General features: G+C 47.9%; 1 protein-coding gene across 1 annotated transcript in view; it reads left to right on the plus strand.

Moving 5' to 3' along the window:
• The first annotated feature begins 579 nt into the window (after positions 1-579).
• Positions 580-22,697, plus strand: part of SREBF2 (sterol regulatory element binding transcription factor 2) — a 60,078-nt gene continuing 37,960 nt past the window's right edge. Inside the window, exon 1 of the mRNA XM_052639764.1 lies at positions 580-827. Coding sequence (XP_052495724.1) covers positions 740-827 — 88 coding nt within the window. The 5' untranslated portion in view covers positions 580-739. The remainder of the gene's footprint in view (positions 828-22,697) is intronic.

Consider the following 22,697-nt stretch of genomic DNA (forward strand, 5'->3'; position numbering starts at 1 on the left):
CTCGGCCAGTTTGCTAGTCTCCGTAGAAAGGCTTAGGAAGAACGCGATTAGAGAGCATCTTCAAACTCCTTGGGGTAGACGGGGGCCAGTGTTGGGGGTCCAGTTTTGATTCTGCCCGCCCCAGTGGGCTGGGCAGAGAGGCGGGGGTGGGGGAAGAGGAGGATGACAGCTGGGAGGATGACGTAATGTGCTCCGGGGGGCTCCGAGCGGACGCGGGGCGGACGGCATTAACCCTTTCACCCCTAGTAGGTGGACCGAGTTAGCTCGCGGAGCCAAACCATGAGAAAAGGGAACTGTTCCTTTAAACGTGGGGGGGAAAGAAGGTTGGTCTGAGGACCCGGGGGACTCGCTCTTCGTATTCGCTTAAGAGCCGCCAGAGGTGGGGCCTCACTATGCAAATCCGAGCTGCTGATCGTCGACGCGCCATCACCCCACGCGCCGGCCCGCGCGCCGATTGGCCACGACCAGCCTGGTCCCATTGACAACAAACAAGGGGGAGCCCGGCCCGGGGGGCGGGGCCACGGAGGGCGCGGGCTGGGGGCGGGGCAGCGCCGCCCCGCCCCCGTCCCGCGCGGCGCAAACATGGCGGCGGCTGGCACCGGCCGCTGAGGCGGTAACCCGGCGGGGGCTGTTGGGTGTCATGGGCGGCGACGGCGGCACCGCCCCCGTGTCTCCCTGAGCGGGACGGCAGAGGAGGCGTGGGGCGGGGGGGAGGTGGTCTTCTGTGCCGAGCCGGGCGATGGACGGGAGCGGCGAGCTGGGCGGTCTGGAGACCATGGAGACGCTGACGGAGTTGGGCGACGAGCTGACCCTGGGGGACATCGACGGTGAGTGGTGGGGTGGGGTGGGTGAGAGAGCGGGGGGCGGGGGGCGCGCGCGGGGAGGAAGGGGTTACGGCGGCGCGCGCGGGTGCGCGTGCGCCCACCTTCTCACACACAGCCCGCCACCGGCCAGCCCCGTCTCACGCGGGCGGAACCGGCGCGCGCGGTCGCCGCGGCCGTCCGCAACCCTTCCGCGCGCTGCGGGCTTCTGCCCCGCCCGGCGGCTGGGCTCCGGCAGGCCGCGCGGGAGCTGCTCCGGGGGTCGCCTCGTGTCCGGAAGCCCAGCGAGGGTCGCGGGGTCGGCGGGGGCCGGGGGGGCCTGAAGGGAGCGGCCAGCGGAGAGCGCGCGGCCGCTGCCTCCGTCGCGCGCCGTCCGAGGTCCCGCTCTGCCTGCCCGCCTAAGCGGCTCCGCGTCGCACCTGTCACTCCCCACCGGGCCGCGTGGGCGGCTCTGGGAGATTCCCGGGGCCGGGCCCCCATGCTCCGCGTCCTCCCCCTCCGTGGTCTTCCCGGGGTTGAACCGCGGCCGAATTCTCCCGGCGCTTGGGAAAACTTTGGGGGGCAACCAGAAGCTTAGTCGTTGATGAAGCGAGCGGTGGCGGCGGAGTGTTGGACGAATCTCCCCGCGATAGAGACCCGGGCGCTCCTGCTGTCGCGCTGCAAAGGGAGTTGAGCTGCAGGAATTTTGAGTTGTGCTCTCCCCGACCCCTTCGGGGACCGGTTGGGGAGCGGGTGGCCTTTGTTCCGGCCACCTTCACAGCGGAGAGGAAGAGCTGTAGGAGCCCAGGGGATCATTTTGTGATCACGGAACCCAAAGTTTGGAGGTCAGAGACTTGCCCAAGGTCACCCAAGCTGTTTACAGCACACAGTTACTGGGTCAGTGTTGCCGTCGCTGCTAACATCAGTCTTTTCACCTGATCTTTTGAGGGTGAGAGGTCCAATGAGTGGATTAGTCGTCCTAGTAATAATAACAACTCCCAGCAGTTGGGCGGAGAAGGCAATGGCACCCCACTCCAGTACTCTTGCCTAGAAAATCCCATGGACAGAGGAGCCTGGTAGGCTGCAGTCCATGGGGTCTCGAAGAGTCGGACACGACTGAGCGACTTCACTTTCACTTTTTTACTTTCATGCATTGGAGAAGGAAATGGTAACCCACTCCAGTGTTCTTGCCTGAGAATCCCAGGGACAGGGGAACCTGGTGGGCTGCCGTCTATGGGGTCGCACAGAGTCAGACACAACTGAAGTGACTTAGCAGCAGCAGTTGGCCTCTTCTGATAGTCTAGGCCCCACTTATGTTGTTTCACTGGTTCCTCACTATAATCCCTGAAGTAGATATTCTTACTGCTCCGATTTTATAGGGGACCTAAGTCAGGAGATGTTAACTTGTCTCAGGTCACTCCCTCTAGATTCTCCAGAACCCGTGCTCTTAATCAGTAAATGACTCAGGGGCATTGTGCTCTCCAGTTTACAAAGTGCTTTCTTGTGCCAGGATCTTACTACAGCCTTGCAGGCAGGTATGAAGGCTTCATCTCATTATACAGATGAAGAAACCGAGGCAGCAGAAGATTCTCTTCCAGGGGAAGAGACAGTGGCAGCAGCTAATTGAAAAGGATCCGTTTCTCATTTTGCTTCTGTAACAACCCTGTGGCCTGACCTTGTTTTCCTATTTTGGTCATCCAGGCAGTGTGGTAAGACTCTTAAATGAAGCCCTAAATCTAGCCACAGACTTTTTCTGTTGGATGCTCCCAAATGCAGAGCTGTGTTGACAAATGGAGGGAGGGAGGTTCTTGGAACTTAACAAGGACAGCTAACATGTCGTGAGCACTTGTGTGCCAGGCACCGTGTTAAGCAGTTAGTGCGCATCAATGTTCTCAATCCTTTAACAAGTTCCATCCGGTAGAGACTGCTTGTTATACTACATTCATCCCTTTTTTATAGATCCTGAAACTGAGGCTCAAGGCAGTTGATGAACTTACCCAGGCTTACACAGCCAGTAAGGAATATGTCTATAACTGCCTACCAGCAGCCTCACACAAAGAAATTTGTGTGGATTTTTCCTTCCCATTCTGAAACTGATCCCTGTTTGTTTTCATTTATAAATTTATAATGTGTTAAAGTGTGCGTATGTGCATGCTGAGTCGCTTCAGCCGTGTCTGACTCTGTGACCCTATGGACTATATAGCCTGCTAGGCTCCTCTGTCCATGGGGTTTTTCCAGGCAAGAATACTGGAGTGGGTGGCCATGCTCTTCTCCAGGGTATCTTCCCGACCAAGGGATCAAACCCACAGCTCCGGTGTCTCCTGGATTGCAGGTGGATTCTTTACTGCTGAGCCACTGGAAGTGCACTGTGTTGAAGTACCTGGTGGTTAAGTAGTAACCTTATCCCTATAGATTGTTGAGTAAGATGAACATTCTGGAAACTCCCACAGTGGTTAAGTGGCTTCACAGGGCTCCATGTTGGATTTGGGGTAAAGTGGTCCCCTGTCTTCATTGGTTGACAAATATTCACATGCCAGCTGTAGTTTCTGAGCTATAGGGAACATGAGAAGATAAGGAAGATAGAATTGTATGGCTTTGTGGAGCTTGAGATGAATGATAATAAAACTGTAGTATGTGTGTGTGGTATGCATGCTCAGTCCTGTCCAACTCTTTGCGACCCCTTGGACTATAGCCTGCAGGGTTCCTCTGTCCATGAAATTCTCTAGGCAAGAGTACTGGAGTAGGTTGCCATTTCCTCCTCCAGGGGATCTTCCCAACCCAGGGATTGAACCTGCATCTCCTTTGTTTCCTGCATTGGCAGGCAGACTCTTTACCACTGAGCCGCCTGGTAAGCATACTGAGTATAGAACAGCTCAGTTATACAGGGCAGTTAGTGAAAGTCAGTGAGTGTGGATGGAGCTTGGTAAATACTGGCTTACCAGGAAGACCACACCAAAGAGATGGCCCTGGACTCAGGTCTTAGAGCAGAGTTGGGCGGGCTGAAGACCAGTGGTCTGCAGGTATCCTTGAATGGTCACCCTTACACCCCACTCCAGAACATCAGCCCTATGAGGGCCAGGACCTTTGTTTTGTTTCTTTCACCTAGAATTAAATATCTGTAGAATGTTTGAATGAGTCCAAGGACTTTGAGCTAGACAGGAGTAGAATAATGAATATTAGGCTCAGCCCTTGGTGTTGGATCAGATCAGGGCTAGATGCTTCTGGGAGCCAGTCAGCTGAAGAAGAGACTCTGTGGGTATGAACACGTATATTTTTTTTTGTTGTTTGTGTGTGGTGGGAGAGAGAGGGTACCTACCACCTAGAGAACTCACTCCTGCCTCAAGGAGACAGCCATCTGGGTGTGTGATGACGATCCTAAGAGAGTGACGGGATGGGGAGAGGAAGTAGCCGTTGTGCAAGGTGCTGGACATGACAAGACTTGGCCTCAGTGAAACCTGGTCCTGAAGACAGAGTAGAGGTGGAATTTAAGTTCCCATTTAGGCTTTGATGTAGGGCATTGGGAGGGTTCAGAAGCTAGCAGGAAGAGCTGGTTTGGGGAGATGATGAAAATTTGTCTTTAAATGGACTGAAATTGAGGCACTAGTAGGAAAGGAGAGAGAGATTCAGGAGAACATCAAAACTAGGGGTGGAGATTAAAGACTGCTGCTGCTAAGTCACTTCAGTTGTGTCTGACTCTGTGCGACCCCAGAGATGGCAGCCCACCAGGCTCCCCAGTCCCTGAGATTCTTCAGGCAAGAACACTGGAGTGGGTTGCCATTTCCTTCTCCAATGCATGAAAGTGAAAAGTGAAAGTGAAGTCGCTCAGTCGTGTCTGACTCTTAGCGACCCCATGGGCTGCAGCCCACCAGGCTCCTCCGCCCATGGGGTTTTCCAGGCAAGAGTCCTGGAGTGGGTGCCATCGCCTTCTCCAGATTAGTGGAGTACCTGAGTGACTAGTCACTAGGACAGAGGTGAGAGGAAAAGATGGAACCGGACAGGCGAGGAAAGTGGAATAACCTCAGGGGAAGCGAGCTTTTAGAGGAACAGTGGATGATAGAGACAGGGCTGCAGAAGACAGCAAGGATGATGAGGCTCTGAAAGGACTCGTGGGATTTGGCAATTAGGAGATCCACTGGAGGAAGCGATTGGGTGAAGTGGTCTAAGGCTGGGTAAACAGAGTCAGGAGGGCAAGTAAGGGCAGCGGTTCTCAGTGGAGAAGGTTGGAGAAACTTTTCAGTGAGCTAATTTACATTCTGCCCTTGTGAATTGGCCTCTTCTGGACATTTCATATGAATGGAATCATACACTGAGTGGCCTTCTTCACTTAGCATAAGGTTGCGGTTCATCTGTGTTGCACCAGTGTTCCCTTATATGGATACTCCGTGTTTTATCGGTTCATCACTTGTTAGACATTTAGCTTGTTTCCACATTTTGGCTATTATAAATGAAGCTGCTGTGAGCATTCATGTACAGATTTTTCTGTGGGCATGCTTTCTTTTCTCTTGGGTAGATCCTCTACGGTTTTTGTCGCTGTTTGTTTTTTTCCTAGGGTTTATAATAGCTCCATTTATTCACTTGCTCCATGTTCTCATAACTAAGTTATCCCTAAATCTTATGACAGAAGCTCAGTTTGGTGGTCAGTTCTTTTCATTCCCCTTGTTGATATCTCTTCTGAAACTTTCCCTCTTTTTGCTGTGTCTGATGGTTGTTCTAGGTCTATTGTTCCTCGTTTATACAGGGACTACCCTTGACTATCAGCTGGGGTCAGGGGCATGTTGAAGCCCTTATTCCCTTGTTTTGTGTGTGTGTGTGTGTTTTACTCCCTTGATTTGATGGAGCACATCCTCCAGTAGCTTCCTAAGAAAGAGTACATTAGAAATAAATTTGGGAGGACCTTACCTCTCTAAAAATATCTTTATTCTAACCTCTCCAATCTGATAGTTTGGGTGAGTTTAGAATTTCAGGTTGAAGGCATTGCCTCGTTTGCTAGCTTTCAGTAGTTGGGCATCTGATACCGTTTTGACTCCTACCCTCTGTGTGTGACCTGTTTTCCCTGGAAGTCTGTGGGCCCTTCTCTTTATCCCTGGTGCTCTGAACTCCACAAGGATGTCCGCTAATGTGACTGCGTGGTCGGTCTGTGCCTGCTCAGTGGGCTCTGGAGGGCTCCCAGAGTCGGATACCTGCCTGTGTGCAGTCCCCCTGCTGGCCACCCAGCCTGCCCTCCTGTCTGCTGAGAAGCCTGTGGTTCCTGAGCCTTTGGGTGGCACTGGCTCTTGGACCTCTGCTGGCTCCTCCCGGCGGACAGTTCTGTCTTGGGCAGTGTCCCTGGACACTACCTGGCACTAAAGAGGCACTCTGTAAAGGTGTGTCTAATGAGGAGAGGAAAGCACTTCAGGCTCAAGGTGTTGGCTGGGCCCCTAGCCTGTGTGTCCACGTCACTGGGAAGGTTGGAGTGGCCAGCCCGGTGTGGGGGAGGAGGTGAGGAGAGGGGTAGAAACTGACTCCATGTCTCTACAGTGAGTCATGCTTCGGAAAAGCTGCTCAGTGAGGTGGAGCCTCGATCTGCCTCTTACCCCATTTTCAAGGTGTAAGCTCTGCCTTGGCCCTGAGGTATATGTTGCTGGTGCTAGTGTCTGGGTTGAAAGCCGCTGTTGCTCTTAGCTTGCTTATTTTCTACGAGTTTTTAGCTCCTGGTCTCATTCAGTTCCATTTCCTGGGATACATCTTCTGGGCTTGCTCACACCTCCGAGCCAGTCTTCCTGGGTTTCTCCTCCTTCCTGGGTCTGTTGGTCTCGCCCTTGACAACCATTGTCCCGCTCACACCCGGGCCTGTGGCCACTGTGCTGAGCGCTGCCTGCCTCTCAGTCTTCTCCATCGTCCTCATACTCAGCCCAGGCTTGGCTTTTTTTTTTTAAGTAAATTTTTGCTTCTATATAGATCTTTTCTTTCCTCAATTTTGTAATTAAAAAAGGAACTTCTTAAGTGACTTTATTCTAGTGCCCCCTGAATATCAAATTGTCTCTCCTGCTGGGTTTGTGTATGAACTTTATATTAAAGTGCACATGAAACATTATAGCATTTTCACTTATGGGTTACTGTACATGGAAGCAGTTGACGTGTAATTGTCACGTTATCCAGTGTAATTCATCTGAGGCGGCAAACGCCTATTCAGGTCCCTGTGGAACATTTTCATCATTTGCAGTTTCATTAGCCTAAGTATTGTTGCCCTGAACACACATGAGCAAATCACTTTGGAGTTAGTTCGTTGGTATGTGTTTCTCATCAAGGACTCTTCAAGTCAAGAGCTGGGTGATCGCTCTTACACACTGCCAGCTGTAGCCCTTTCATTTAAAAAAACTTTTTCAATATGATAAATTACTGTGGTGATTGGAACTTACCACTTGGAAAATATTTTTTTAATGATACATTCATAAAGCAAAATAAAAAGTATGAAAGGGGTGCTATGGAAAGTCTTGTCCCCAGCCCTGTCATCATCTACTTAGGGTCCACAACCCCCAGGTTATTCATTTTTTCATTTCCTTTACATCCTTCCAAACTTAATGCAGATAGAAGCGAATAGCATGTATGGATTTTCACTTTTGCTCCCCTTTTGATTTTTCACAAATAGCTCGCACGCTCTAAGTTTTGTTTTTCTGCCGATGTTGATGTTAGAGATCTTCCCAGTCTCCTTCACTGCTGCGTGGTTCTCCCATTATATAGACGCACTGTAACTCATCTGCCCAGGTCCTTTTTGGTGGACATTTGAGGGTGTTTCCAGGCTTACTATGAAAAATGTGCTGGTGTGAATAGCTGTGTAAATTCATCGTTGCACACATGTGCAGGTATGTGTGCGTGCCCCGTCGTGTCTGACTCTTTGCGACCCTCTGAACTATAGTGCACCAGCTTCCTCTGTCGGTGGGATTCTCCAGGTATGAATCCTGGACTGGGTCACTGGTTCTTCCCCAGGGAATCTTCCCGACCCAGGGATTAAACACGGATCTCCAGTGTCTCCTGCATTGGTGGGCAGATTCTTTACCACTGAGCCACTTGAGAAACCCATGTGCAGGTATAGGCGCAGGATGAATGGCTAGAGGTGGGGTTGCTGGCTCCAGGTGGGGTGGTGATAGCCACATCACAGATGGTGCCAGAACCAAAAGAGATAAAACGTACGAAAGGAGGGGGCAGGGAGTAATATCCTCTTCTGACTCCTTTGTGGTTTCGATAGGTCCTGTCCAATGCTCTCCACGCTGGAGGGACCAGTTTACTCCCCCGCCACGGTGGAGGAGAGGGCCTGTCCTCCTTAGCTTCCAGCTAGAATCTGAAACTCTGGTCCCTTTATCCTGCCTGTCTCTATGCCAGTTTAGGGCTGATGCCACCCAGCCCCCCACAATGCACAGATAACAGGCTCCTTTGTCCCGGCCTCCTAGTTCCTCATTTGCCTTTCCTGTACTTGAGACCACTAGACAGTCACTGAGCAGCCACCAACTTCCTGAGCAGTCCCTTCATGTGCTTCTGATGTTCCCTTTGCTTGCCCAGAACCCGAGTGGTTGCGACTCTCTTACTCCTCTGCTCCGCTTGGTTTCTTGCAGTGATCCTTCATTGGGTTGGCTTGCTCTCCGAACATTTAGAATTGCTCTAAAAGTACAGCGGTTCCTTATTTTCAGCCCTCCTCTGCTTTGGGGGACTTGATAAATGACTTCTTGTTTTACATTGTTTCATCGGGGCTCTCTTCTGAGTTCCCTTTTCTTCAGTGTCTTGGTGGCAGCCAAAGTCTTCTGCCAAAAGTCTGTGAATCCTCTATCCTTGCGTGAAAGTTGTTTGGGACTCTGTATTCGTATAGTGTTCTTCGTTCTAATTCTCTTATGACTACTTTTCACAAAAATCTGCAGATATTTTAGGAAATGCCCTTTGGTTATGAATAGCCTCACCTCTCACGGTACTTTCCTTTGAACTGTTAAAGGTCAATGGGGGTGGTTTTTCTGAGCTAGATGGGTGGACTTTCTGTGATTATTTGTTTGGCAGGACCGAAATTGACATGCAATAGCTGTTTCCCATCGTGTGATTCTTCCTAAGACATACACCATCTTTGATGATGAATATGGGACCATTTCATCTTGATCCTACAGATGTACTGTCATTTATCCTGAGGTGCATCGGTGCTCTAGGTAAATGTGACTGTCTTATTCGTTATTAATTATTGACTCTCTCTGCAGTTGCCACTTCTTTTCCATCCTTCATCAGGTTTTGAAATCACACTGTAGGCAGCATCCCCTGTGTGCCCAGCACAGTGTCTGGTTAGCTCTGCAGTCGAGACCCTTTCCAAGGGCCTGTGTTGTGCTGGGCTCTGGGTATAGCCCTGGCAGGGTGAGCAAGGTCCCTCCCTGCCTTCACACGATGTGTATGGCCTTTTACCTACACTGTCTTTTGCTTTTAATTCTTTCTCCAGTTGAATGGTATGTTACAGATGAAGACACTGAGGCCCAGATCAGAGCTAGTAAGTTGTAAAATGGTGACCTCAGCCCAACTCCAAAATCCATGTAGTTTTCCTCCCTTGCATGCCAAGTCCCCATCTGATGTAGAGGGCTTCAGAGTTGTGAATACAAGGCGGGTGGTGGGCTGGGGCTGGAGAGACCAGCCTCCTCTCCTCAGGTCTCCCTTCAGTCCACATGTGTTTATCAGGAAGGGTCTGCCCTGTGCTGGATGCTTCAAGTGACTTCTCTGAATCCCACAGCACTTCTCTCAGCCTTCTGTCCTGCTGCAGAGGTGCTCTGAGACTTGCCTGAAGCTACAGCACATGCCCGGAAGAGGGCAGGGAGCATAACATTCTCTTCGATTCTTATCTGAGAACGAACAAGGAGCTACAAGTTGCAAGTGGACTCTTAGGACCAAGGGCCCTTTTTTTAGAATACAGTTTTGAAATGTTTATTCTTTCCTTTTGAAAGGGCTTCTGTAGGTGTGGTGGGCTGACACAAAGGAGCAGTCACAGAACAAGGTCAAGTGTTCAATTTCTGGACCACAAGCCTCACGGGTTAAACTTTGTTGACATGATGGAATTTTTTAAAGAATAGCAGGATCCCAGAGTGAGGCCTCAAAGGAAGGCTCTCTGGGGAAACCTCTGTTTAGAAACTAATCCTCAACCATTGAACAGCTTGGAAGCTGGGAAACAGAGCTCTTTCTGCATCTCTCAGGCCTTCGGAATTGCTAATGAACACATGTCTAAACGTCCCTTATAATGTGGCTTCTGCATCTGTCCCGTGGAACTGGTCTGCTGGCTTCAGGGACTAGACTGGATCAGCGATGAAATTCCGGCTGCTGAACCAGATGTGGAACTGCCTTGTTAAACTGGAGTCTTCTTGGCTCAGGCCCTCATCATCCCATAGCAACTCATGGAAATACTGCTTCTTCCCAAGTATAAACATTCCTGCGAGGCCTAACACGTTACAAAAGTCGCTCTGATACATTTGTCATCCTGACAGTGCTGGGGGGTACTTGATTTTATTCCCACTTTGCAGATGAAGACGTAGAGGCAGATGAAATGATTTGCCCGAGGTTTACTGCGCTGATGAAGTGGCATTAGGAGTGAACTTGGGCCTTCTGACATGAGCTCGTACTCTTCCCTACCCTGTGGGAATGAGGTGGGAGATGCCCTGACTCCGGAAGCCTGTCTGGGGACCCCTGTTCTGGTCAGAAGTTGTTTTAAATTTTTTAAATTTAATTTAAGGAATTTATTCATCCCAGTTCCACGTGAGTATCCACTGTGTTCCTAGCTCTGTGCTACATATCTGTGCTCTGTGCTGGGTCCCACACAAGCTAGCACGTCGCTAGACTCAGGTACTAGAGATGAATGAAAAACTCTCGACTTTCAGGGAGCTGACATCTAAGCAGCCAGTCACAAAACAGAGCGAAATGCAACAGAGGCCAGAACAGAGGAACAAAGCCCTGCGTTTCTGAGACACCAAGGAAGGGGAGTAGGAAAATCTTCACTGAGACTGGCATTTGAGCTGAGTTGTGAAGGATGAGTGAATAGTATTTTAGAAAGGAGAATTTGGAAAGGCAGGGTGTTGGGAATAATTTGACATGTTTGGGATTATGTGATTCATTGTGGCCAGAACACTGTGTGGGACCGAGGGTCTCAAAGTTTAATGTGCTTAAGAGGCCCACCAGGGTGTACCCCCAAAGACTCCAGTGTGGAAGGTAAGATCTGGGGTAGAGTCCAGGAGGGGCGCTGGCCAGGGGAGCAGGCGCAGTAGTGTCCCAGGCCGAGCGGACAGCCTCTTCGTCAGGCTTGACCACCGTGCTTGGGTGATTTGCAGGCTGTCCTCTTGACAGCTGTGTTTTGCGGGCTTCCTCAAACATAGTTTTGATCAGGTCCCTCTCCTGCTCTCGTGTGCTGTCAGTTGGCAGGCTTGGTGATGAGCCACAGAAGCTGGCTTTGAGTAGCTCAAGTAGAAAAGGAGTTTATTGGCAGGATGGTGTGTGGACTGATCAGAGAAGCGGGAGAGCCGGACCAGGAACACGGGCCAGAGCCAAGGGCAGCTCGGCAGCAGAGTCCTGCTAAGGAGAGGCCGGAGCAGCCTGTTTAGGACCCGCCACCTCGGTGGCCTCTGCTTGTCCCCGCTTCCTAGAGTCATGTTCCCGGTGGGAGCATGCATTCATCAGAGCTGCCTGGCAGGAAACCTTACTGCTGAGACCACCCAGCGTGGGTTCTCCAGAAGGAAAATCAGGGTGCATGGGAGGTTCAGCTGGACGGACGGCAGACAGCAGAAATGGCAGATGTCCATCGTGCTTTCTGTGCCACACCAGGCAGCTTCAGTGAGGCCTTCACAGCTCAAGTGTAGGCAGCCCTGTCTCTCCACTCTGTTCCATGTGCTCTGCCAAAGCTCCTTCCAGAACATTTCTTTTGCTCATACCATTCCCTTTGTCTGCAGCACCTACCTGTGCCTCTCTCTAAATCACAAACGTCTCTCCGCCCTTCGAGGCCCTGCTCTCCCTGCCTGCCAGGCCAAGTCACCCTTCTCTGCCTTCTGGCAGCCCTTCCTCTGGGAGGCACCTGTCTGTTCACCCTTGTCACAGTCTCTGGGTTGGTTGGGTTTCTTCCCTGTGAGGTTGCTGGGTGGGAAGGGAACCGGCACTTTGGAGTCTGTGCTGTACGCGGGTTCGCCGAGCTCCCAGCCCCGCAGTGCACAGTGGGTATGAACATGCTGGTGGTGATTTGTAGCAGGGGTTAGTAACTTGCTTTGGAGGTATTATTTTTGTCCTTAGTCTGAGGGAGATTTGAGGGTGTGGTAATGATTTGGGGAAGGGTAAGTTGGTGAGTCACTGAGGTCTTTCACTTTTGCCTGAATGACTTTTTTAAAATTAATTTTTCTTGGAGTATAATTGCCTTACTGAGCGGTTTAAGGACTGGGAAAGGTTGAGCTCCCCAGCTTTGGAACTCTGCCTCCCAGGAGGACAGTTAAGTGGAAGGAGTGGCTTTTGCCAGACTTTGTGGACACTCGGTCACCTGGCACTGGGCAGCGCCAGCCCCTGGAACAGGCTTGTGCAGGGGCGTTCCTGAGGGTCTTCCTCTCTGCCTGTTGTTCAGCTTCCAGTCTCTTTGTTGCAGGAGAGTGAGAGAGACACCAGTGAGATGCAGGACACCTGGGATGGCACCCTTTTCTTTCCTGAGCTGGGGGTGTTTGTTCCCATTAGAGAACGAGGCTCTGTCTGGTGACATCACACAGTAACAGAAGCAAAGCATCTGTCCAGGGTAGTGGCTGAGAACTGAACTCTTCAGTCCCAGCACCGTCACCTGCTGACTGAGTGATGCTGGACAAGTTACTTAACCTCTCTGTGCCTAGTATTCCTTGTGTGTGAAGTGGAGGTGATGAAGGCACCTACCTCAAAGTGTCATGGATGAAGTGATGAAATCCATGTCAAGTGCTTAACGTAATTGCTGACGTGTGGTAAGAGCTCAGGAAATGTGAACAATTGCTATACTATTTTTATTATTACTGCTAGTCATTGGCTTGAGTTTTCTCTTAATTGTTGTTCTCAAAATCTATTCTTGATCTGTTTCTAAAAGCATGCATTTCAAAGGAATAAAGAAACAAGATGGACAGCCTTTCAAATGTGGGTGGTCAACAGTTCTGCTGCCTCTAGTGTGGTCTTGTGTAAGACCTGGGTTCCCAGCTGGGACCCAGGGTGGGGCTCTCCCATGCGTGGGGACAGTCGCTGCGAGGTGGGACAGTCCCAGGGGTGGAGGGCTCCTGAGAGGAAGCCCCCCCAGCATGCTTGTTGGGGTAACGTCTGGACCAGGATGGAGCCTTCGCGTACTCACCTGCCTAAGACCCCTCACTGGACTTGGGCTTATTTCTTCCTGTGTAACAACCCCCACCACCATCACCACTTTCAAGCACTCTGTGCCAGACACTGTTCTAAGTGCTGTGCATATATTAACTCATTTGAAAGAGTGCTTAAAGCTGCCTCCCAGAATGATTTGAATCGTATGCCATGATGAGTGGAAGTTTGCAAGGCGTTAAAAGCAGACACAGCTGGGTGACACTGCTGATGAAGGTCTTTTCTAGTAAAAAAAAGAAAAGAAAACCACATTTAACCTTTGTCTCTAAATGCTCACACACAAGCATGAGATGAATTGCAGTGAAAAACAACAGAAGCTTTTTAGGCAATGTACTCCGACAGGGTCCTCTTGCACCATGCGCCTTTTATCGTCCCGGCACATGGCACCTGGCCCGGGCAGGTGTTCACACAGGGCTTCTCCACCAGAACACGTGCCTCTTGATGTGCTCACTTTTGTGTCTGGCACGCTGTAGGCTCAGTTAATGTGTGTTGAATGCAGGTCTTAAGGGTTGTATCTTTATTGGTTTGTTCTTTATTTGAAGAAAGAGGGGTGTTCTGGAAAGGAGCATCTTGTCAAGGCAGAAGGTCTTATCTGGAGAAAGCTTTAATACTTTGGGAGGAAAGTATGCTGGCAAAATACAGTCAGGCAAAAATCTCTCTCATTTACTCCCCCATGAGTCAGTTACATGTGTGTTACCCTGAGATGGATCTTCTTTCATTTGACATTGAACTTAGTATTGGGAGTCATGAGATGGGTTACATTAAGTGTCCCCCCTCCACCCACACCCAGATTCCCCAGACTTTATTGTCACTCCAGGTCCGTCTTGCATCTTTCTCCCAAGTTGTAAAATCCAAGAAATGTTTGTTTTGTGGGGGGAAATAAAGTGCATGGAAGAGATATGCAGACCTCAATACAGATATAAATTCAGATCTTGTAGCTTGTATGAAGGGCTTGAGCAAATAGTTTAACTTCCCTGAACCTTATTTTCATGACCTGTAAAGTAGAATAGTAATATTAGCATCTGGGTTTGTATGAAGTAGTAAGTAGGTATTAGTGACAGCTATTATTATGTTGTCCACATAGAATCAATAGGAAGTGAATTTAATTTCAGTCATAACCATCTTCTCTGCATTTGAATAAAATGTAAATATGATTTCTAGTTAGAAAATAAGTGTATTAGCTTTGTCACTGAGTTGTTTTTGCTTTTAAACATCAATAGTGTGACTACTGGCTTTTATTCAAAGGTTAAATTGTGGCTCAGCTGGTAAAGAATCCGCCTGCAATGTGGGAGACCTGATTTGATCCCTGGGTTGGGAAGATCCCCTGGAGAAGGGAAAGGCTACCTACTCCAGTGTTCTGGCCTAGAGAATTTCTTGGACTGTATAGTCCATGGGGTCACAAAGAGTCGGACACGACTGAGTGACTTTCACTAGTGAAATTTATTTTATTTTATTTTTTTCACTAAGCTACAAATAACCCTTTTCCAAATGTTAGGTTGAAAAAGAAACTATGAAAAAGTCAAAGACATTTTAGTATGTGCTGGTCATATCCCTATATATTAATATATATCCATTGGAATTTGGATTGTTCCCATATTTATAAGTAGAGAAACTGAGTCTCGGAGCGATCAATTAATTTCCCAGAGGCAGCACAGTTACATTATGAGAGTTCCAACCAGCCTTCTGATTTGTCACACAGAAAGCCATCTTTGAATTTAACCTTGGGAATCCCCGTCCTCTTTGGCCTTCCAGGTAATTCTTGGTTTAACTTTTCAACCTCCTGCTTTCCTCTTTTAATATGATTGTTTGCCACGCTCCCTTCACACAACCCCTAAGAGATAGGTGGCGTGTTTCCCAGTTTTCATGCATAACTGGGACTTTCCTTTGGGGACTTCCCTGGCGGTTCCAGTGGCTACGACTCCACATTTCCACTGCAAGACATACAGTTTCAATCCCTGGTCAGGAAACAGCCCTCATGCTGTGTGGCACAGCCAAAAATTTTTAAAAAAAGAACTTCCCTTTAATCAATTTTCAGAAGTCTCTTCCTCTGTTGATGAAGTTACCCTAACTTTAGTTTTAGCTGTTTTGATATTCTCTCAAGTCAGAACTCAGCCCTAAGTCTTTGCTCAGAATGATTCTTAGTGAGCATATGGTGTCTGGGGACTCTGGGCAAGCCAGTAGCCCCCTGTACAAACCAGAGTGAGCAGGGCTGAGCTGCAGGGCTCCCCTTCCTAGAGCATGGCTGGATTGCTGGCTGTAGCTTTTCCTTCTTTAAGAAGGAGAGAGACCAAGTTCATTACCGTGAGCTGCAGACCCCTTCAGGATTTGGTCCTGACCACCTGCCCAGCCTGGTGCCCTCCCGCTGTCCACCATGCAGCTCCAGGCCTCTGAGCTGTGACTTGCAAGATTCCCTGGGCCTAGAATTCACCCGGCATCCTGGTCAGCCTTCATTCCAGCTTCTTGAGGAAGCTGCTCGACCAGCTGGAGTCGGTGATTTTATCACATCCCCTGTGTTGTCCTCGTCTGCTGTGACTGTCGCCACCAGATCTGTCACTCTCACCAACTCCTTGAAGTCAAGGGGTGTTTTGTCATCTCTGCGCCAGCACACAGTGGGTGTTCAACACATTTAAAACCTTGCATCTTTATACCTACTTCACCAAAAGTGGAAGGTTTGTGGAAATTGCAGAAATTTATCCAGATTTTCCTGGGTAACCCAAATTTCAAAAATATCTTGTCCCGTCCTGAGGCGGTGTCCCTTCCACTTTTGGTTCAGAAGGCGTGTTTGCTGTTTTTATAGAGTGCATGAAGGTTGCATGTGAGGGCATCTCAGTGAGTTGATACCAAGTCTTTTAAGTACCAGAGTGCTGAGTGCCTAGAGAGGCCCAGGGAGTGGAAGGTTTTGTCTAGGTGCTTGTGGAGCACAAGATCTAAGGAAAGTATTAAAAAAATATGTCTTACTGGATGTAATATGACAAAACGAACTTTTTAATGTTAGAAGCATACTCTTATACCAGTATATCATCAGTATGTACCGAAGATTTATGAAGATTACTGAGGAAAACAGCAGGATGACAAAGGTGGGTTCAAGGAGAATGCAAGAAACTGATACTCACATAGTAGGAAAGAAGTGAGATTGTGAATTCAGATATGTAACCGGCTAATGTCCTGCAGGGCAGTAAAGACAAAGCTTTCAAGGTTATCTTTTTCACCAGACAAGTCATTTGCTATTTGTTTGTTTTCTACATGTGAACATCTCATTTACAGAATGTGTGCCTGATGAGTAGTAAAGAGGAAGTCAGACCACTCTGTGTTTCCGGAGAGCATCAGATGACCTTTAGGTAGACAGGTAGAACTTTTAGAGACGCTGTACTTCCCCTGCCCTGCCCTCCCCCCCCCCCCCCGCCCCGCCCCCGCCCCAGTTTATTTTCAAGTTTTGGACAATTTTTTTTTTTTTTTAAACAAATCACAGTTGGGTTCAGGAGTTAAAAGATGGCTAGACCTGAGGTAGAAAAGTGTCCTTGGTGAAAGAAATTGTAGGTTGTTTTGAAATGGAATTGTGCAATTAAAAGGAAGAAGGCTGTAACAAGCAGAAAGGGTGAGGCAGGTGATTGCATTCGGAGAAAGAGCCCCTCCTCCTCTCCCAAAGGCTTGTGCTGACAAGGAAGGGAGTAGGTACTTTTCCAGGGTGGATGAAGAGCTAAAGTGGGTGGGAAGTGAAATTCCTTGGAGTCGGAGGGAGCCATTGGTGGGAAGCTATGAAGCTCCTGTTTGAGAAGTTTGATTTGCTTTGAAAGATTGTTGGCCCAACAAGATACTCAAGACTGCGGTTGAAATCAAGGCAAGAGGAGCGAAGAGATAACCCTGTGACCTGCCAGGAATTCATAGCGAACTCACCGCAGAGGAAAGAAGAAAAGAGCAACTGAAGGTGGTGCCGCAGGTCACTGTCTTTCGATTGGAACTCAAGAGCTGGCTCAGGTTCTGTTGGCCCAGAGACAACGGCACCGGTCAGCTGAGCCGGGTCCTCTGGGGCTGCCCCTGATGCCCAGCCTGGGCAGGTGGCGAGAGAGCCAGGGCAGACCAGAGGCCCTCCGAGAACGACTTGGTTTCCCTTTGTCTTTTCTTTTCTCTCTTAATTTTTCAATGTATTATTTTATTACATAATACTTGATATATGCAGAGGAGTGTGTGACACATTTGTGTGTGTTATGAAACACAAGCATTTGAGAACCTCCACCTCCCCGCCTAATTTTCCTCTGTGGTTTCTTTGCCAGTAAAGAGTTCACTCATCCCTCGCTTAAAATATAGGATACCTGAGTCACCCGCTTGTCATCCTGTGTCATTCGGCATCTCCTCCAGCCTCCCTCTCCCCAGGACTGTGACCCAGGATTCCCTTGAAGTACATGATTCTACCCCTGTGCTCTGAGCTTCTTAGCAAATGAATGTGCCTCCCGGTGTTTGAGTGGATTGATTTTTTTTTTTTTTTTTTAGTTGAGAGATCTCTAGAATAATTTTGTCTGTAGAGCTGCCATAGCATATAATTTCAAAGAATATCTTGAGGATATTTCATTTCTTAATTTCAAGAAATTTCATAAGTGGTCACATTTTCTATGGAAACATTGACTCCAAGTCACTAGATTTGGAGGGTACTTGTTGTCAGATCATACATTTACACAAAATAATAGTGTACAAATAAAACAAACCTTATTAATGTCTCTAACAGTCCTAATATTCCCTTGGGTGGGGCAGGGGGCTCATTCCGCTAGTTCTCATCTCTCAGTTATTCTAGTTTAAACTCTCAATTCTTCACAGTTCAGTCTCTCTTCTTTTCCCACCTCCCTTTGAGTCTTCTTAAATGCTGCGTCAAGGAAAGAGTTCTGTGGCATATGACCCAAATCCTTAGAGACTCTAGTCTTGAATTCTTAGTGGGTTTTGCCCTGGGTGACTTGTCTCTTCTGATTCCTGGACTGGTATTTGTTGAGGTGCAACTGGACCTGCCTTGCTTTCTGAATTGTCTTTCAGGGTCTGATTGTTGGCCCCTGCCGTAGATAGAGCACACTCAGGCTCCCTTATCACATGTTCAAGCCATTGCCACACATCTCTGAAACACAGGGGAATTTTGGCATTCTCCAGAAAACAGAAGATCTTCAGATTTACCTTGTGCAAATGCTGTCTTTCCAGTGCACATTTGATAAGACACCATGGATACACGAGGCTCTTAGAGAAATGCCCTCCCCTATTGCTGTGCCTATAGAATACACGCATGCATCCTTCTCCTGATGTTGTCAGATTCTCTGATAACTGTGTGTGCTCAGCCTCTTAATCGTGTCTGACTCTTCGCAGCCCCATGGACTGTAGCCTGCCAGGCTCCTCTTCCCATGGAATTTTCCGGGCAAGAATACTGGAGTGTTGCCATTTCTTACTCCAGGGTGGATCGATTGTTAAGGCGGCAGTTTGCCTGTTGTTGCTGTCCCTCTGTTCCTTCTGGTCGTGTTTGCACTTCAGGGCTCCCATGTTGAGGGGAGTGGTCGACAGCCCAGCTCCTTTACTGCTCCTCCAGGTGGCCTGGATGGGGATGACGGATGTTTCAGGTCCTGAGAAAGCAGGGGTGATCACAAATAGCAAAATGGTGGACAAATGGAAAGTCACCTTACCTCCAACCCTCAGGTTCGATATGGATCTACATTGGATTTTTTTTTTTTTCAGATTCTTTAATTAGAAAAACAATCCTAGGAGGGGAGACAGGTTCATCAGCTTGAAAGCGGGATATGTTTTGGGGATTAGGTTTTGTGTTTACCTCCCTCTCCCCCACTAGATATGGTCTTTTCTCGTTCCACACACATCACACACCATGCTTCCGTGTTCTCAAGTTTGTTGCGCAGGTCTAATGCGAAAGATGAACAAAAGTAAGTGAAGAAGGTTTAGGTCAGTATCCTTATGATGTTGGGAATGAGAAACAGAAACCAAGTAATTTTACTACACAGGATTAAAATTATTCTGCTGTAATGCAACGTGCATGTTACTAGAAAGTATTGCACTGTACAGAATTACACAGTAAAAACCACAGAGCTTATGGGGAAAGTGGGGTTAGGTTCTCAACACTCAGAATCTTCGTAGGAGACCAGAAAATACAGAGAAAAAAATAAATAGGCATTCTGAAAAAAAAAGATAGGGAGGTACAAACTACCATGTATAAAATAAACGAACTACAAGGATATATTTATTTATTGTACAGCACAGGAACAATAGCCAGTTTTTATAACCTTAAATAGAGTATATTTAATTTATAAAGATTTTGAATCACTGTGTTGTAAAACTGAAACTAACATTTTGTTAATCGACTATAGCCCAGTAAAAAATTTTAATTTAAATGCTAAAAATAAATAACTAAGATAGCAACCCCTAAAACAGTTTTACAGATGTTAAGCGGCTTGGAAATACAGCACTCTACCTTGAAATAGACCCGAGGTTTGCTTGTGGAAGTGGGTGTTGGAAAGTTATAGCTCATGAGTTACTGTGAAGTGATGGAAGAAGGGCTATCTGAAGTCCAGTGGAAATTCTGACCCCAGATGTGGATGGTTATAGCTCATGATACATGCAAATGACGAAGTTGGTAGATGTTTGAGGTGTGTGCATTTTTTGTTTTCCTGTGTGGCTTATTTCAGCTGGGTGTGGTTTTATGCATTTTTTAGTGTTTCTTTAATGCTTAAGTAAACACAAAATTTATGCCCAAATTATTCCCTAATATATCCAGTTCATTGGAAAAAAATCTGAATTTTCCAAAAATAAAGTCAAAGCAAAACTATCGGAAACCACTATGTATAACATGTTCTAGTGAATACTAAGTGCCTGGCACTGTGCTGTAGATTCTATGTGAGTTATCTCTGAACAACATGATGAGCTCAGTATACTTGTTAGCCACATTCCATAGGTGAGAAGACTGTGACTCAGAGAGGTAAAACTTAGCCCAGGTTACAGGGCTAGGACAAGGTGACTCTCATGACTATGCCATTCTCTTTCCTGAGCAAAAACTAATAAACCAACAAAGTGGGGCAAATACTTAAGGAAAAGCAAAATCCATAACATATAAAAGTTTTTCAAATCAGTAAAAAGAGACAAATAGCCCAGTAGAAAAATGAACAAAGGTCAAGAGCAGGCACTTTGCAAAGAAGGAATACAAATGGCCAGTGAAATGGGGGGAATGACGTTTAACCTCATTTAATACTCATTCATGTCAATCAGAACAATTGGGTGTTTTTTTCCCATTATCAAATGGACAGAAATAAACGTGGGAAAACACTGGCAGGAATATAGATTGTTATAACGTTTCTGAAGTATATATAGAATACCTGTCTGTTGACCCAGCCATCTAATTTCTAGAACTTTATCCTAAGAAAATAAATAATCAGATAAGTGGGGAAAGATCCTTGTTCAAGATTTTTGTAAGAGTTGTTCATCATGCCAAAAAGATGAAAGCATTCATTTATCATCACCAAGTGATGAACCAAGTGGTTAAATCCTGGTACATTAATACAATGCCAAACAGCACAGCACAATGCAGCATGAATGTAGGGCTCTCAGAAAGGATGGTATTCTGTCCATAATGGTTGACACTACATACTCTTCGTGTTTTATTAAGTGAAAGAAACAGGGACAAAATAGCATCTCCCCAGTGTGATCCCGTTTGTGTAAAACCATCCCATGTGTGTGCATGCTTGTGTTTGCAAGGAAACCTCGAATGGGAAGAAGTGTGGAAAGATACACACCAAACCACTGATGGTGGATGTCTCTGGGTGATGGAATTGCTGGATGATTTTCTTTTTCATTTAATTTTTTTTCTAAATTTTTCTGTAGTGAATATGTTATTTTTATGGTTTAAAAAAGATAATTATTTTAAAACATTGTCTGAGGACTTCCGTGGCAGCCCAGGGGTTAAGACGTCGCCTTCTGGTGCAGGGGGTGCAGGTTCGACTCCTGGTCAGAGAGCTATCCCACATACCTCATGGCCGAAAGACCAAAACAAAAAGCGGAAGCAACATTGTAACAAATTCAATAAAGACTTTAAAAATTGTCCACATCTAAAAAAAAATCTTTAAGAAAACATTGTCTAACCCAAGATCCATAATAAGTACAAAATATAAGAATAAATGACCTTTGTAAAACAGTTCTAGCACCTAACAGGGCTCAGTAACAAACACCCACAGAAAGGATTTTTCACCAGCTGTAGTATTGGCAACGATATTACCCCATTTGGAGTTTCAGATTCTTTATTTCTGACCGAAATTAATCTGATTAGATTTCAGGTTACCTCATTCTCAGGGCTTCCCTGGTGGCTCAGAGGTTAAAGCGTCTGCCTGGAATGTGGGAGACCTGGCTTCGATCCCTGGGTCGGGAAGATCCCCTGGAGAAGGAAATGGCAACACACTCCAGTACTCTTGCCTGGAGAATCCCATGGAGGGAGGAGCCTAGTAGACTACAGTCCATGGGGTCGCGAAGAGTCGGACAGGACTGAGCGACTTCACTTTCACTTTCATTCTCAGGTAGATGCCACGGGACAGCCAAACACAGTGGCTTATGTTACCTCCAGGTCCCAGGCCCCGTAAAGTATACGTGAACTTGGGATCTCTTTGGATGAAACCTGGGACTGTCACGCACAGGTGACAGCCAGAGCCTCTAATTTTGGTTATGTGATCAGAACCCACATGTAGTTTCTTGGGGCCCAGCTTACTTTATCAGGCAACTTGAATCTTAGTTTATGAAGCAGCTAAACACAAGAGGGTAGCTTGGTGGGGAAGGTAACTGACAGGAGCACCCCTCCACCCCACCCAGTGAGCTGGGCTTTGCAGGCCTCAGGCGATGGCCCAGCTTCAAGGATGCCTGTCCTCCATGTCTCGCCCAGCTGCATTTTCGAAGCTCCATAAAAATACCCAGACTTCCCCATGGCTCAGTGGGAAAGAATCCACCTGCCAATGCAGGAGACACGGATTTGCTCCCTGGCCTGCGAAGATCCCACTAAGCCCGTGAGCCATAGCTACTGGGCCTGTGCTTGGCAACAAGAGAAGGCACAGCTGTGAGAAGCCCAAGCGCCGCCACTAGGGAAAAGCCCGCACAGCAAAGAAGACCTAGCACGGCCATAAAGAAAGACAATTATTTAAACAGAAAACAACAACCTGCCTTCTCGTAGGCCTCCCTTTTCCAGGTTTCATGGCTCTCTGTGGACACAGGAGCCTGCATGACCACGGCACACGAGTGATGGGGACAGGGAAGCGCTGGGAGATGCGGGGCGCTCCCAGGGAGTACCCTGAGATACAGATAGATCTGCGCCTGCGCAGCCTCCCCTCTGTCACTGCAGCCAGCTGGGTCCGGGGAGGCCCGGCGGGCCTGCTGCAGCAGTGCCTCCCAGAGCCTCTTCCTTACTTCTTCCTTCAAGGGCTCAGTCTCCACAGCCCCTCTGTGCCCCTCAGCCCAGTGCCCGTCTGCCTGGCTGGAGATACCTCTGCTAGAGCTCATCATGTGTGGGTTGAAAAGGATTTTCTTTTTTTTTTTTTTAATTTAAGCAGT

This window comes from Budorcas taxicolor, chromosome 5 (genome assembly GCF_023091745.1).
Source record: "Budorcas taxicolor isolate Tak-1 chromosome 5, Takin1.1, whole genome shotgun sequence".
NCBI lineage: Eukaryota > Metazoa > Chordata > Mammalia > Artiodactyla > Bovidae > Budorcas > Budorcas taxicolor.